The 16608-nt window shown below is 31.8% G+C and overlaps 1 protein-coding gene across 1 annotated transcript in view; it reads right to left on the bottom strand.

Annotated features, from left to right (window-relative positions):
• Positions 1–8433: 8433 nt before the first annotated feature.
• LOC129224099 (organic cation transporter protein-like) overlaps positions 8434–16608 on the bottom strand; it is a 76335-nt gene continuing 68160 nt past the window's right edge. Inside the window, exons 11-12 of the mRNA XM_054858546.1 lie at positions 13555–13724; positions 8434–11255 (exon numbers count right to left, since the gene is read on the bottom strand). Of these exons, the coding sequence (XP_054714521.1) occupies positions 13601–13724 (124 nt within the window). The 3' untranslated portion in view covers positions 8434–11255; positions 13555–13600. The remainder of the gene's footprint in view (positions 11256–13554; positions 13725–16608) is intronic.

Consider the following 16608-nt stretch of genomic DNA (forward strand, 5'->3'; position numbering starts at 1 on the left):
TGCAAATATTTTCACTTGCAACAGTTCCATAATGTACAAATAATAACAAATTTCAACAAATCATTAAAATTATTAATGACACAAATAAGGAAAACAATAAAATAACAAATGCTTATGTATTAGCATAACTTAGTTGGCACAATGCCTTAATGTTTTGACAGCACAGATCCCCCGCAGCTTTTTTCCAAAAAAAAAAAAATGTAGGGGAAAAAAACAAAAAGAGTTCAAAAGCAATACAGTAAGAGAAAGAAAAGGGTTATGTAAAAAGATAGGAAATGAATGATAAACATTTGGAGAAAAAATTGCAAAAGTAAAAATGAATCAAATTTAAAGCAATCAGTTCAACGTTCTAGTTCACTAGCAAATTTTATTGTTAATAAAGTTGTTAATTTTCTTTTCTCTGGCACAGCAAACACAATAACATATATCTTAACTTGTAAGACGTCAGAGAAAGTTGGTAGTTATTAAAGTTTAGATGCAGATGGATTCAAATTTTGGGTACTAGAAACAGTTTACTCGGTCATAAAAACAAAAACACGGGGGTTTTAAGAAATGTCTTACAATGTAAAAATAGCAGGTTCAAGTTAAAACAGCCCTGTACCAGGGTTGCTTTACTGTGTGCAAAGTTAATTCTACAAAAAAAAAAAAAAAACTTTTCATTTCATTTTAATAAAATATTCTGATTTGTATTTAAAAAAAAAGAGAAATTTTTATGAAAATAATCGATTGAATTTCTTTGTTTATCATTCAATCGACCCAATAATGGTCAACTATGAGAAATTTAGTAACAAAATTAAGGTTAAATAACACTAAATTATTGATATTGTAAAAATTTGAATAAGCCAATTAATGGTAGAATGTGCTATACCTTGAAACTTCAAAATATTTGAAACATTTAACTGATGCATTAAAATATAAATTTCAAACACAGTATGAAATTTTTGGCAAAGTATGTTTTCATTGTGGGTATGCTTCTAAAAAGTTAGCAAGGACGTAGTAAGGGAATGTGGAGCAAAATGAAATGATTAAGATGTCTGAGTTTTTTCAAAATGAACAAATCAGAAAATTGTTTTGAACATTACAGTACATAAAGAAAGAACATTGTATTTTATAATAGAACTTTTGTTGAAACAGTATTTTTTATTTTTGGCAACAAATTTGATTCTTCAAAAAAAAGTGGAAAACTTTTTTGTTTCACTTTTTTTTATGGGGCAAAGTGAAAAATAAAATATTTTTCTAATGAAATGTTTTCTATTCGACTATAAAACATATGAAATACACCGCCAGCTCAGTCATTTCCAGCCGAGGACTGCAGTTTCGTGCTTATTAGCACTCATCAGCCCGGCATAGGATAGTGACCGAGCTGGAGATGGAAAACCTCTTAAGGAAGTCAAGAGTGCCAAACAAACTGGTAGCTAATATAGAATTAGTGCTGACCAGATGAGCGACCGAAGCAACGGTTCGGTTCAACCACTGCTTTGGTCGCTTGTCTGGTCAGCATAAACTCTATATTATCTACCAGTTTGTTTGGCACTCTTGGCTTCCTTAAGAGGTTTTCCATCTCCAGCTCAGTCACTATCTATGCCCGGTTGATGAGTGCTAATAAGCACAAAACTGCAGTCCTCGGCTGGAAATGACTGAGCTGGTGGTGTATTTCATGTATTTCTGTTTTAGCCCTGGCTAATGGGTTGTAATTTACTGAATATAAAACATATTTTTGATCAAAATAATCAGTAAATAAAAAGTTGAATGAATTGATGAAAAGATAATGAAACAACAAACAAATAATGAAGAAAAATAAATGAACAAGTAAAAGAGTCACTGAATAAGAAAATAAGTGAATGAATGAATAAATATAGGTGAATTACTAAAAAAAGGAATGCAAATGAATTAATAAACGAAAATGTAAGTGGTTTATATTAAATGATTGAGTGAGTAAATGAAACCAACTATTTCACATTGCCCCATCCACTTTGCCTCGTATGTATTTGACTAACTGTACAATTTATTTAAAATACAAACAAGCTTAATATTAACTAAATTAATACTGCATTGAATACTAGGTCTCAATTAATAGTTAAAATGTTATTAACAAGAACTTTATCATTTTATAGTAACAAAAATAATTTTTGACTTGCACAAAATATTACAATATAAGTACCAATTTTTTTTAATTGCCTCTATTACTAAATGCTTTAATCTTCGACGGTATTTTTTACCTGACTGGAATAGATTACATATGACACTACATAGTTAAACTAACACCAGATAGGTGGAGTTCACCTTTTCACTTTGCCCCACTCTTTCACTTTGCCCCATGTTCCCCAACTTTTAAAAGTTGAATGTTATAAAAATTCAGTTAAAGTTCCAGAGAACTTAATCTTCTCAAATCTATTTTGGAAACCAAACTAAATCCAGCAGCACAACAGCCCCTGGGGGTCAAGGCCTAGACATTCTGGATGGAGCTATAAAAAAAAAAAAAGAATAAACAACATAAAATTTTAAGTGCTGTGCCAAAGGGGAAGAAATATGGAAAAGTAGAGAAAAAAAGGTAAGAGCAAAAACATAGAAACTCTGTGAGGTCTGGCTACATTTGAACTGTTTCTCTTTTTAAATTCAAACAAAAAAGTATAAAAATTAAACAAACCGTTCAAACTGGTAAGTCTTCCAGTACTGACAAGATATGCAAATTACAGTAGGCTCTCTGTTTAACGACGCTCTATTTAACGACTTTCTATATTTAAAGACGGCTTTTCACGGTCCCAGATAGTTCACTAGTGTTAAAAGCATTCTACTTAAGGACGCTTTCTACTTAAGGACGATTTTTTGTGGTTCCTTGAAAGTCGTTAAACAAAGAGCCAACTGTGTAGGCCTTGACAGAATCATGTTATCATGTAGAAGCCCTCGTTAAAATTTTTAAACGAAAAACAGAGCCAAACTGTTTTAGCTGGTACGGTCGCCAGAATTTGTAAGCCTTACCAGGATCATTTCCTTAGGTATAAACTGTCCTTAAAATTCTTAGACAAAAAATGGCTAACTGAAAAGAACTTTACAAACTTGCTCAAGAAACTTGAAACACTTTACTGAGCTACTTACTTAAAAAAATTTACAAACTTGAAAAAAAAAATTTGCTAGAATTGGCAGATTTTTTTAAACCTTACTGGAATTGGTAAAAGTTGGGGCCAGAGTCGTTCTGACAGGAGGTCATGGGAGGACACTGTCACCACCCAAAAAATTCCTTTTCTGCAAACTTTGTTTGACGGTTTGGAAATTTTGAATAGTTATTTTCTTCTTTCTTATGCCTCTCACCGCTTTTCATTAAACGAAGGCATGCGTGCTTGCTCATATTTTATCATTCAGTAAAATTTAGAATTTTTGTTTGATAATTTGAGGACTCTCTCTTCCCCTTTCAAAAACTTTTGCTGGGTGCCCATGACTGGGATAGTAAGTGAGTACCAAATAAAATTCAAAAAACAAGAGAAGTAAAATATATTGCATACACATGCCTCACAGTTACAATCAGCCCCATTTGAAATACAAAAGATTATGACCTCCTCGTATCTAGAGTTTTCATTGTAACAATGTACAATCTTCTTAAGTTTAGTCAACTTATACAGAAAACATTATCCACTTTGACAATGTATTACAAAAAAATAAATAATAATAAAAATACATATTTAACAAACACTTAACTGCAGACAGAGCCCGACTAAGATTTTCGAGGATACTGGGCACAAAATTCCTTTGGTGCACTTTCCCCTTACTTTTACTTTACATTAATATATTTTTTTAATACTCGAGTATTTACAGCATCCCAGCTAAATGTGGTAATGTCTTACATCGCATTATAGTTTAAATTAATGTGTGACATTGTGTCTAACTTATGCCTAGTTGCAATAGAACATAAATATCAAGAATATTTCATTTTTGCATTTAAAATGCAATAAAATATAATATTAAGCCTGGAGTGGCTTTGGGGTTTCTGAAAGAAATTGTAGCTTTAAGTAGATTTTTTTAAAAATACTAATAACTTGCTATAGTGCAATTTCAATTTGTTAAATTTTTTAAAAACTTTAGTTACAGATCTGGTGCCCTCCAAATATTGGTGCCCTGGGTCTGTACCCCATATGCCCATTCCTAAATGGCCCTGACTGCAGAAAAAAAAAACAATTTATAAAATAAAAATTTATAAAATAAGAAAAACAATGTTGCAAACATACTGCATACATTGGATTCAGGTGTACAAGGAACCCCTTCATCAATGGATAAAGATTAGAAATCATGTAATAATTTTACACAAGTCATGAAATACAGAATTTTGCTATTGCTTAAATACTGACATAAAAATAAGGGGGAAATATAATAATGGAATATTTCTGTAATATTTTACTCAAACATTACAGAAATATTCAACTATTATATTATTCCATCACATAAAGTGCAGTTTGGACATAAAATTTAAAATGACTGCACATTTTACCTAAAAGTTTATCATTTTGCAATATAATTTACAGCACATATTGCAATTACATTTGAAAGAACAAAAATGACAAATGAAATAAAAACAATGAAAAAATGCAAAAAAAAAGTGTAGACTGCAAGCTGTCATGAATATGGAAGGGGAAACTATGTATTCACTATTCTTAGAGGTTCGTGAACTTTATGCATAAGCATTGCTCAGTTCAATATACTTTTGTAAAAAAAATGTTACATTTTAATCATGAAATAATCTGCATATGAAGCAGCATGACTAGCTTACACTCATAAAAATGGACTTCTGCATTGTTAACAATATATATGTACATATTGTGAGAATTTATAGCCTCATATTAATTTTATTCATGTAAAATTGAAATAACAAGTCTTTTTTTTTTCATAATATTGACCAAAAAAAAAGTGTTTGAACATGCAATTATGAACATAATTTAAAATAATGAAAAAACATGAAATTTACATACATTGTTTAAAACAGAGGTCTCGCAACTTTTTTTACTCAAGGGACTCATTGCAAATTTTTAAAGGTGAGGCGGGCAACAATCCAACAATAGTAGTTCAAATAGTTTCATTAGCGTTGCCCTCCATACACAGTGACCGATACAAGGAGGGGGACAGGGTGTCATGAACCCCTACATGCCCACAAAAAAACCTGCAAACATAGTTGAATGTTTGCTTGAAAAAATATAAAAAGCTTGTTCAAAACCATGTGAAAAAGATTTTTTTTTAATTCAAAATTTTTTGAGCATTACATGATGGGGTGGATACAAGGAAGGAGGGTTGTCATGCAGATAGCGACCTCCGCCCCCCCCCCCCCAGAATCTGCAAAATTTCATTGTAATTGTATAAGGTTCATTGCATTTGAGTAGTGAAAATGACTGCTTGAAGAAAAAAAAAACCTGAGCGGAACCATAAGAAAAAAGAAATAATTTTTGAATTCCTCTTTTTTTATGGCATAACATGTCATTTGCTATTGATATATAACTTTGCTTGAGAGTCTTTCTACAGCACTGTTTTCAGGTGTCAGAAAACTAAATAAACAAAGAAGTGTCTGCCGCCCGATAGCTTTTATGCAACAAATTTAATGGACGAATATTCCCAGAGCTGTAAGGTATCACTTCAATTGATAAAACATTTGATTTTGTAATTATGTTTTATGTAAAGTTTCTGTAAATTAGTATTCCTTTCTGTTGTGATTTTTAGACAGTTTCATTTTTGTTCGTGCTGAGTTTATTTGTAAATGTGCTATGAATAGTTAATTAGTTTAAATCAGTAATTTGGATTTTGTGTCGTGCAAGAAATGTAAAATTTTAGCTTTGTGTCAGCGCAAAACCTCGTTCACGAGGTAAAGTAAGAAATAACAACGTCAAAAAAGCATAAATTGCAGATTACTGCAGACATGTGTTTCGGCAATTCGTGTTCAATGCAAAAGGTAATGAGCTCATGGACGAAAAGACATCCAACAAAAGCAACGAACTAGATAAGCAAACAGTTTAAAAGATGAAAATAGCGGATTAGCCAAACACCAATGGGAAAATTAAAAATCAATAAAGAACCAATAGGAATGCAAAAAAAAAAAAAAAAAAGGGGGCAGGAGCTCTCTCAGAGGTACAGTAAAGCCCAAAGAAAGAATTCAATTGGGCAAAGATAAAGCAAAGCTTAAAAAAAAAGAAAATGTCAATAACCGTGAACCGCAAGGAAGGAAAAGCTGAATGGAAGAAAAAAAAACAGGAAATAAACAAAATAAAATTTTCGGAAAAGGAAGAAATAAAGATAAATAGAAGAAAAGGGGGAAAAGGTCAACCATGACAAAAAAAGTTAAAAATAAACAAAGCAAGATAGATAAAAATGAATGGGAAAACAAAAAAGTATGATTTTCGTAAATTATTAGATGGAAACTGCTGTAAAAAAACGTGTTTTGTAAGAAAAGGACTACCTATAACAAAAACTGAAGTTTTCGGTCGACAAAATGTTCTTTTTTTGAAAAGTTGAAAAAAAAACTGATGAACCCAAGTCCGATGGAAACAGATTCCGAGTTAATGTATCAGACTCTAAAACTGCGACATTCTGGTTCACCTCCGATTTTTCTACAACTGAAAAGAATCAATCTGTGAGTATTTATCAATATCTGAATTATATTCATAAAATATTTAATTTTTAATATTCGCCGCATTTTTAAGTAAAGTTTTAATAGTTTATTTCTGCATACAAGATACATGTGTCGAATGAAATGCACCTTCTTTACGGAGATATCACTACATAAAATGTAAAAAAAGGGCAGTGACCGTCGTAAGAAGCTATTATCTTAATGTTTATTTTATTGGTGTCTGCCATCTGATCGCTTTTTATGCAACAAATTTATTCAATGAGAGTAATTTGCAAACTATTTCTGGAGTTGCAGGCATCGTTTCAATTAGTTAAACATTTGAGTGTGTAAATATTTTTTCTGCGAAGTCTCTGAATTATTTCTTTCTGATGTGATTTTTAGACAGTTTCGTTTTTGTTCGTGCTGAGTTTATTTGAAAAGGTGCTGTAAATAGTTTAAATCAATGCTTGGGATTTTGTGTTGTACAAGAAATGTAAAATTTTAGTTTCGTATTTGCGTGAAACCTCATTATAAGAGGATTCCTGAAAATTAACCCCTTGGGTTAGACAGGAACTGTACTGAAAAAAGCCGTGTTTTGTCAGAAAGGGACTACCTATCACAAAAACAATGAAGCTTTTGGGTGACAAAACATTGTTGTCTTTTTTTTTTTTGCAATGTTAAAAAAAAAACTGTTGAACCCAAATCCGATGGAAACATATCCCAAGTTACTGCATCAGACTCTGAGACTAGGACGACCACGTGCAAAACCGATTTTTTTACAACCAAAAAGAATCAGCCAGTGAGTATTGATCAATATCTAAATTACATTCATAAAATACAGTGAACTATGTTTAGCACGAAAACGCTTAACATAAAAAATCGGTTTACACAAACTGCGCACTTAAATATAAATCTTTTAACATGAAATTCGTTTAAAATGAAAAAAAATTCCGGTCCTTTCAGCTTCGTGTTAAACGTTTTCCACTGTATTATACTTTTAATTAGATTTTCGCCACATTTTTAAGTGAAGTTTCAATAGTATATTTCTGCATACAAGAAAGATGTGTCATAATCAGATATATGAATGAAATGAACCTTCTTTAAGGAGATATCAGTACATAAAATATAAAAAAGAGCAAAGACCATTGTAAGAAGCTATTATCTTAATATTTATTTTATTATAATTAATGTGCAATAACTTTTTAGTTACGTCAGTTAGTTATTGTTTAATCACAACTTTTATGCTATACAATTCTTCATTTCAGGCCCAGATCTATAATCCATCTGTGTTCCACTACAAATATCAATGAGCCCTATAAGTTTTTTCAACTCGTATCTGAGATGCCCATTTTATTCAAAGTCGCTATGTAAATTTGAACGGGATTAAAACTTTTTTAGCACAAATTCTAAGTTCACCGTTAGAACAGAAAATATCATACTATCCCTTCACGGCTTTTACAAGGGGAATCAGAGAGGTCAAACCAAGTGATTTACTTTAATTATTATTTTAATTACATGTAAACCAAATTAAAGAAAATTGCCTTACATGAGACTACATAATCTATGGTTGACGTTTCAGAAAATTTGAGGCTAACAACGCATTCTAAAACCTGAATAATATTTTGAAAAAAAAAACTTTAAAAATGGCGATTTCAATAATTTTTGTATGCAATTTTGAATTTTTTACAGTGGAGAGGGGATTTTCTCATAGTTTTTGAAAATTTCAGAGTGTCTTCAAAAAATTTTACTTGAGTCCACTCTCACTCCCTAGTCATGATCCCTCCCCCCCCCAAAAAAAAAATAAATAAATAAAATAAAATCCTTTATCCGCCCATACTCATACATCCACAACTTTTTTTTTTGAATAAGCGCTCAGTAACATGGGTGCAGCCAGCTTTCACGTTAGGGAGAGGCAAGCCAAGGTCCAACATGATGACAGCTTTAGCTACCTCCTTATGCCAAAAGATAGATACCAAAAGTTATAAGTCTATAAAAGTTTCAGGCTGTCTTTGAATCAGAAGAGGGGCAGAGGTGGATTCGGAAAATTTTCCAAATTGAAGTCTTAGAAACGCAATTTTAGTCAATCTTTGGTGGTGTTGCAGATGCTCGGGGGAATTGATTTCACAGTCCAACTGAAGAGAAATTTCCAAAATTCACATTTTTTGGCAAATTTAGCAAATTGAAGGGATAGAGGGGTTGTGATTCCCTCCCCCAATTATTTTTCAAAAATGAAATCAACTTTAAGTTATCTTCGGAGACGTCAAAGGCTTTCCCCCCTTGAAAATTAGTTTTAGAATTTGTGATCCTACAGAAATGAAAATTCAGATGTTCTCTTTGGAAACTTTTTGGAAATGAAGTCTTTTACTCTTATGTTGAGACCATCAGGAAGGGCTTGGCAACTATTCCCCGAAATCGTTAGAAATTCGTCCAGAATTTTTTTGAAATTGAAGTCTCAGAAATGCAATTTTAAACTGTCTTTCTTATAAGTTGGAGACCCCTGGTTCAAAAAATAAGTTTTCTCGAAAAAAGTGACCACTTATTTTTTTAAGCCCACCAACCAAAGTTCCTAATTTTTATTTTAAGGACCAATGAGCTCTTTCTTATGTTATTGAATTAGCGATTCGGAAATACTAAAATATTCCGTGAATTTTTAACAAATTTTATCAGAATTTTGCAATAAGAAAAACGGGCTGATTCTTTAAAATTTAAAAGCAGGGCCGTATACATGGGAGGGGAGTCTTAGAGTGTCGTCGTCGTCCTCCCCCCCCCCCCAAAAAAAAAGTTTGGTTTTGACATTTAAATGTTTGTTTATATTTAAAAATTTCCAAAAAATATTGTTCCAAAACTCAAATGTCTTTCATATGTATATTAATTGCATAAAACGCTTTCATAATAGATAACCCCGACGACTTGAATATTAGCACAAATAGCGGAAAGTTTTGCATGAAAGATTTTAAACCCTTCCCAAAATTATTTTCTGGTTACGGCCCTGTTTAAAAGTGATCTCAAATAGAGACAACTGGAAAGAGAGTAAGGAAATATTACTTATGTTGCAAAGATTACAATAAAATATTTATCAACTTATTTCTAGAAATTAAATAACCTTTCGAAATTAAACCTAAACTGAAACAGTAAACTTTTAATATTAATTTTATAATTATGTTATTACATATTGCAATAAGAAATACACTGCTTTTATATATAATTCCATTAAAAGCTGGAAATTTTCAAATTATACCCCTTCAACCTGGCAATCAGGTTCCATTAATTTTATGTTGTTCAATGAGGGAAACTTTACTTTAGAAAGAAGCTTTTCTGTCATTAACTCAAATTTTCTTTCCAATATTTAAAATTGTTAGAAACAAGGCTTTATCACGTTTGACATGATAAACAGAATTATTGTATATCCTTAAGGCCATAGCAGGGATTGGAGTGGAAAGATGAAAGAAATAAGGACATAACTTTGACAAAATTTTAGAACAACTCGAATATTAACAGACACAAACACCGCTACTTTGAGCAGATGTTTTATTTTTATCAACTGCATTATAGATCAATTCTCAACCCCGAGAAAAAGCCATGTAGGGTTATTGCTCCCCTTTCCTGTTTTAAAAAATGCTATAATATGTTCCTAAAGTCTGAAAATAAAAATTAATAAGTAGAACAAGTTATTTTTATAAGAATTTCAAACCCTGATTTTTTTTAAAGCAGATAGTTATGAAATGAGATGACCAACCGACAGATGTAGTATAACTAGATGTACAACGTCATAGCAACAGCCACTGGCGGCAATTGGACGTTGGGAACTTGAAGTAAATGGGCAAAAAGCATAGCCAACCCACTGAGCCGCAACGCTTTTTGCATCTTATCAGGTGATTGCAAAAATTGCTTGCACACATACATTTTTTGGTTGCTTGCTTGTCTACAAGAAAGGCTTGATTGCCCATGGAGCTGTTTTTTATTGTACTACATCTATGAGATAAACCAATAATTCTGGTAAATCTAAGGTTATCTTCCCGTCCAAGGCAGATGAAAACCAAGACACACATAGAACCTTAAAAGACTGTCTTTCTAAACCACTTGCACTCTGAAAAAAATTCACACATGCCAAGTACAAAATCAGCCAGAAAAATTCTGGATAGACCACAGCCTGTAAGATTAGAAATAATACTTCCAGGGAAAATTGCTTTACGAAACAGTTTTATGACTCTTTGAAGTGAGAGAGCACAGGGCAATTGCTCATGCAGTAACCAAGCTCAGCCAGATGATTTCATTCTAGAAATTTCTAGAAGTAGCCTGTCATCTTGCAATCAAAATCTAAATTTACACTCAACGGCAAGATGCAAATGATAAAAATTTAAAATGAAATTTGAAAAATAAAAACGATTTTCTTCTCCACATACTTGCAGAGCATCGTACCATCAACAATAAAATAATGATACCAAACTGAAATTATTGCTTCAATGATCAAAAACAGCAACAGTAAGAAATTATAACACAACCAATCCATTTCTGATATGGAGCTGTAAAATGTCTATTTCACAAAATCGACGACACCGTCGGCTCAAATGAAGTAAACATAGAAGATTCTTTATGGTAGAAATTATTTCTTGATACTGTGTATGAAATTCCAGCATAGAGTCACAGCGATGAACACTTCATCACTCCAATAAATCTAAAAGCAAAAACATAGTTTCATTATTTCAATAAAAGTTAAAAAGTGTAAGAGTGACAAACACTGCCATGGGAAGGTAAAGGGAGCACAGATCTGCAGAAATGAGTTTTTGAGATATTTGAAGAAACATGTTTTGGATTCCAACACTAACAATAGGGAAATGTTAGAATTTTAAGATTTTTTCTGCTTTATTTTCAGTGGAAACTAAATAAGGAAGACAGTACAATAAAGTTAAAGAACAATAGATGACTTAAGTACAATTTAAAAAAAAATTAAAAAGTTGCAGATACTGCACTTTACTTTCCCACAGCAGAATAATTGTCAGTAGTGGACAAATCTGTTTGTTCTGAGAGTGAAAAAAAAGTGAGTAACATCATTTTGAAGTCAGTCTTTATCACTACCATCAAATCTAACAGCTACAAGAAATTTTAGTAGAGCATTGATTAATGCTAAAAACATTTTTCCCCCCTCAATTACTTATCAAGAATCTAAAAGTAAGAAAGAAATCATTGATTTTAAGCAAATGTAATATTTTCTGAGATTTTATCAATTCTAAGAAGGTGGTAGAAGTATAAGATATTAACCGGTTCATTAAATATTTTAGTAGGACACTGATTATTATCAACGAAAGCTTTGATAATGGCCACTGAAGTACACCTTCAGTACATACAGGAAATTGAGTTATACACCAGCCCACTGCATGCAGATTATGCAAGCCACCGTAGGCTGCGAGGCTGATACTGCGCCACAGGTAGCATGAAGGAAACAAAGTCCCCAATGTATACCGCTAAAGGCAGTGTACACCAGCCTGTTATAGACAGTTTGCATGAGCTGCTAAAAGCAGCTAGTATACTAGATATATATGTATCAGCAGTGTTTGAGAAATTCCCTAAAAAATCAATGTGCCAGAAAGAAAAGTAAGGAGCCAGTTTTTATCTTTCAAAACTTCTAAATTAGATTGTAATTGTAATATGATTTAGTGGTTTAGATCATTGAGTAAAAAATTAACAATATCTGTATATGAAAATATTAAGGTACAATATTCCTCAAAAAAATAACACTATTATTGAAGGAGATGGTGCTTATAAATAATTAAAACATTTATTTAAAACTAATAATGAATTTTAAAAAATACCCATAGGTATGTGTTTAAAAAAAAAATAAGAATCATGGTTTTTCATCCTTCAGAAAGTAGCCAGGATTTAAATTTTCAATTCCTGAAATTCACTGACATAAGTATGTTTAGTCTTTACTAATAATAAAGCTGAAAGTCTCTCTGTCTGTCAGGATCTCTGTGACGCGCATAGCGCCTAGATCGTTTGGCCGATTTTCATGAAATTTGGCAAAGTTAGTTTATAGCATGGGGGTGTGCACCTCAAAGCGATTTTTCAAAAATTCGATGTGATTCTTTTTCTATTCCAATTTTAAGAACAAAATTGTCATAAGATGGATGAGTAAATTACGAAATTATCATACCGTGGAACCGTAACATGGGCACAGGTCAATTGACAAGAAAATTCACCATACATTATTTGTAAATGTACAGGCGAACCATAAGACCTTTGAATTTTCTATTACGGGCAAAGCCATGCGGGTACCACTAGTGGAAAATAAAAGTGCCAAAGCTGACTTCACATATATTGTCAAGTTTTTTTTAAAATCTTTTTTTATTTCATTTAGTACATTAATGGGTGCAAATGGTCACAAAACAATCCTAATCAATTCTCATCTATTTTGGTTTAAACCCTTAGAGTGGTCAGAAGATTCTTGTGCCTAAACTTTTGTTGAAATTATATTTACTGGAATGACAATAAACGACACTTGGAACAATAGGAAAAAATAACACAAAAAATTTGTTTTTAGATTAGATTTCAACAGAGCGCCGAGTAGCACTCTCTGCATCACGATTTAAGCTATAAATATACAAGTAAATAAATTCTTCTGGAGTTTTTAATGGTTGGAAAGCTTTTTGCCTTGTCTTCAAGCGAGAGGGACCACATAATAATGGTGCAGTTGAAGCTACTGCTAAAAGTATATGGGTATCGTAAAACATCTCATCCTCAAACTTTTAGCAACCACAGCGGAAAATATAGGCAACCCGGTGACTAGCTCATTCCAAATTATTCATATCGAATCCATTTAAAAATGGCTTAATTTATTTCAAAGCACTGAGAGAAATTTTAAAAACAAAAGCTGGTCTCACTTTTCATTGAGAAATGAGTGAGTATGAAACCATGAAATTCACTAAAAGAATGTGTAGCAGTCAACAAGAATGATGATTAAAAATGAATGAACTTACCACAGATTTTCGACTCAAGAAAAAAAAGAAACAGTAATCCACTGGATTACGTCTCAATGAGTCTACTGCGCTCCTCATCTAAATTCCGTCTGTGGATTCGGGGAGAGGAGGCACCGCCGATGATGGGCAAGTTCCTGGATCTGGACATCATCCTTTCAAAACCACTTGAACTAAAACAAATCAGACAAATTTCATAAAAATTTGCCTTCTGGGTACGTACACTATTTGCAGACTAAAATTTAGCACTTTTAAGGATTTCCCAATACTCTTCGAGGCAAAAATCAAGAATGAGAAACTAGTGTCATAGCGAGAAATTTTTAGGGGGGGGGGGGGGGTCATATGAAATTTTTCAAAATTAAAGGCCAAAAAGCCCAACTTTTAGGCACTTGCATGTGTGTTCATAGACATAATTTTGCTGCTTGGGGGGGGGGGGGTCACCCTATTCCTCCTCTCATTGTCTATGCCACTGTGGGGAACAAATAAAATAAACAAAACTTAATCAAATAAACATTACACTACAAGTCAGAAAGATAGATTTAAAACTTTAACTACCAGTATTCTAACAATAATGAAAGAACTTTATATTTGACACTAAAAAATATTAGATAGAATTGATATGCTGAGATAAAACATGAAAAATATAACTGAAACCTTAGTTATAAAGAAACTTTAAAAAAAAAATCAGTAAAACAGATTTTGGTGAGGCAGGTAAGACTATTTTGTTTATCTTCGAGAGACCAATTTTTAAAGGTACACATAAAATGTGAAACTTCAACTACCTCCACTAATATTACAAATGTGAAAGTGAATTCGTATGTTACACTTTCAAACTTGAACTACTCGACTAATCAACCCGTGATTTTGCATACTCCTTGTCAGAAGAACAGAAAAAGACACCTTATCCAGAGAAAAAAGTATTAAGATTTCTATTCTAATTTTAAAGAATATGACAAATTTGAGAGCATGTCATGGAAGAAATGTCATAAGTCTTCAATTTTTTTTCAGTATATAAAAGATCTAAAAAATTTTATACAATGAGCTTTATCCCCAAGTTTGAGAAATAATTGGATTAAAGTTTTTTATTTATTTATTCATTTAACTTTTTTTTTATTGACTTAAATAACGAAGTGTTTTTCCACAAGCCATGTAGTCATTTTGTCGCCAAAAGGATGTACTTTACTGAAAAGTAACGCATGAATATTCTTTTTTAATTTCATCCAAGAGTCAGCATAAACTACTGTTTTGTGCCTTTCCAAAAAAATTAGCTCACTGTGTTGTGTGCAATAGATTCAATGTAATTTGGAATTTAATTGCAACCATTTAGAAAACTCAAAAAAAAAAGTTGCTTTTACAGAATTATTATTTAAGTTCTGCAACTGTAACCTATTGAGAACAAGTAGTTTATTAATAGAAATATAAAGTATGAGCTTTGTTCAGAACTTATAACAGCTAAAATCTAGAGAAAATTTTTACCACTGAGTTTTCTCAACAATTTACATGCAACACGCATGCTACACAAAAGCTAATGAGATTAAACTCACAAAAATTGCAGAATGTATTACCAAAAAAAAAGAACTCTATGCTCCCAAAATTTCAGGGATCCAGTACAAATAAATTTTCTGCAAGTTTAGCCTAAACATGGCAATTTGCTTCACAAAGCTGTCCCTCCATTTTGGAGCCCTTTATTTCAGGGATCCCCTTGGGATTTGGATCCAGGAAACTGAAAATTTGCATAGGTTAGTTTGAAAGACAAGGATATATATCTGTGAAAGTTCATCAAAAATGAAAATGGTTGGGTGGGGTGATTTGAAAAATTAGATCAGTTGACATTTAATGACTCATAAGCAAATGTTTAGCACTTTAGTTACCATAGTGATACGTTAAAATTATGAAATAATTTTTTTAGTAATTTAGATAAAAATATAAATAAAACAAGTTTTAAAGAAGCTTTTTGAACTCCAAGTGAATTGATTATTTCAGAAAGGGCGTAAGTCCTACGAAAATCCATTGGACTTACACCCTTTCTGAAATAATCGATTCAAGTATGTTTTTCAGTTTAGAATGAACTAAATTAAATAAGGAAATAATCCATTCGATTAAAAATGCAGGATTGCACTTAAAAACATGTAAATTTTTATTTCTCCTTCAAGGATGCTAAAGAAATCCATTATTCAATTTTTGCATGCCTTAGCCATAGCTCCTTAAAAAATTCCATGTAAAAATTCAACATTTGCCAAAATTTCAGGTTTGTAGCTAAATATTTCCTCATTGCTAAATGCAATTTACAAATTTAATCACAACTTTTTATTTTGGTGTAGCTGTTATACCTGGATAGTAGGGTGGGCCGAAATAAGCCGAAAAAAAAAAATTTTTTTTTCAAAATCAATTTTTGGATAGCACACAAAAGTTGCGTAGTGAGCTAGTTAGCACTAACAAAAAATTTCTTGGATTATTAAAAAATATCTAGCTGGTGCTATTTGACACTAAAAAACCGAAAAAAAAAGAGAAATAAATTTTTGTCGAAATTTTTTTTAAAAAACTAAATTAAAAACATTTTGCTGGAATGCACGGAAAATGTTATACAATGAGCCAGTTCGAGTCCATAAAATGTTTCATTGATTTTAATGAGTATTTAACCGCTCCTTTCCAACATCAAAAAGTGGAGGAAAATGAAAAAATATTGAATTTCTTTAAAAGCCAATGTGAAAATTATTTTTCAAAATTAAATCATAGACGAATTAATTAAATAGCACTATTAATCATAGTAATTATTATCACACAATAGTATCATACATTTTCAGACATATGTTCCACTGTAAAGGTCTTTTGAGATATGTCTCAAGTAAACGAATTACTCCACCTTTCCATCCCGTATTTACATTTGTTCCGTCACATCCAATAACCGATAAGTTAAGCAAGCTCATATTATACTTTTTTGCAAAGCCTATAATACCTTGTGAAATTTCTTTTGCACTTTCACCAACTGTTAGTGATAAATGACCGATGTACTTGCTACCTGGTTCTTCTATCAGTGCTACATGTGCTTCAGATGCT

The sequence above is a fragment of the Uloborus diversus genome, chromosome 1 (assembly GCF_026930045.1).
Source record: "Uloborus diversus isolate 005 chromosome 1, Udiv.v.3.1, whole genome shotgun sequence".
Lineage (NCBI taxonomy): Eukaryota > Metazoa > Arthropoda > Arachnida > Araneae > Uloboridae > Uloborus > Uloborus diversus.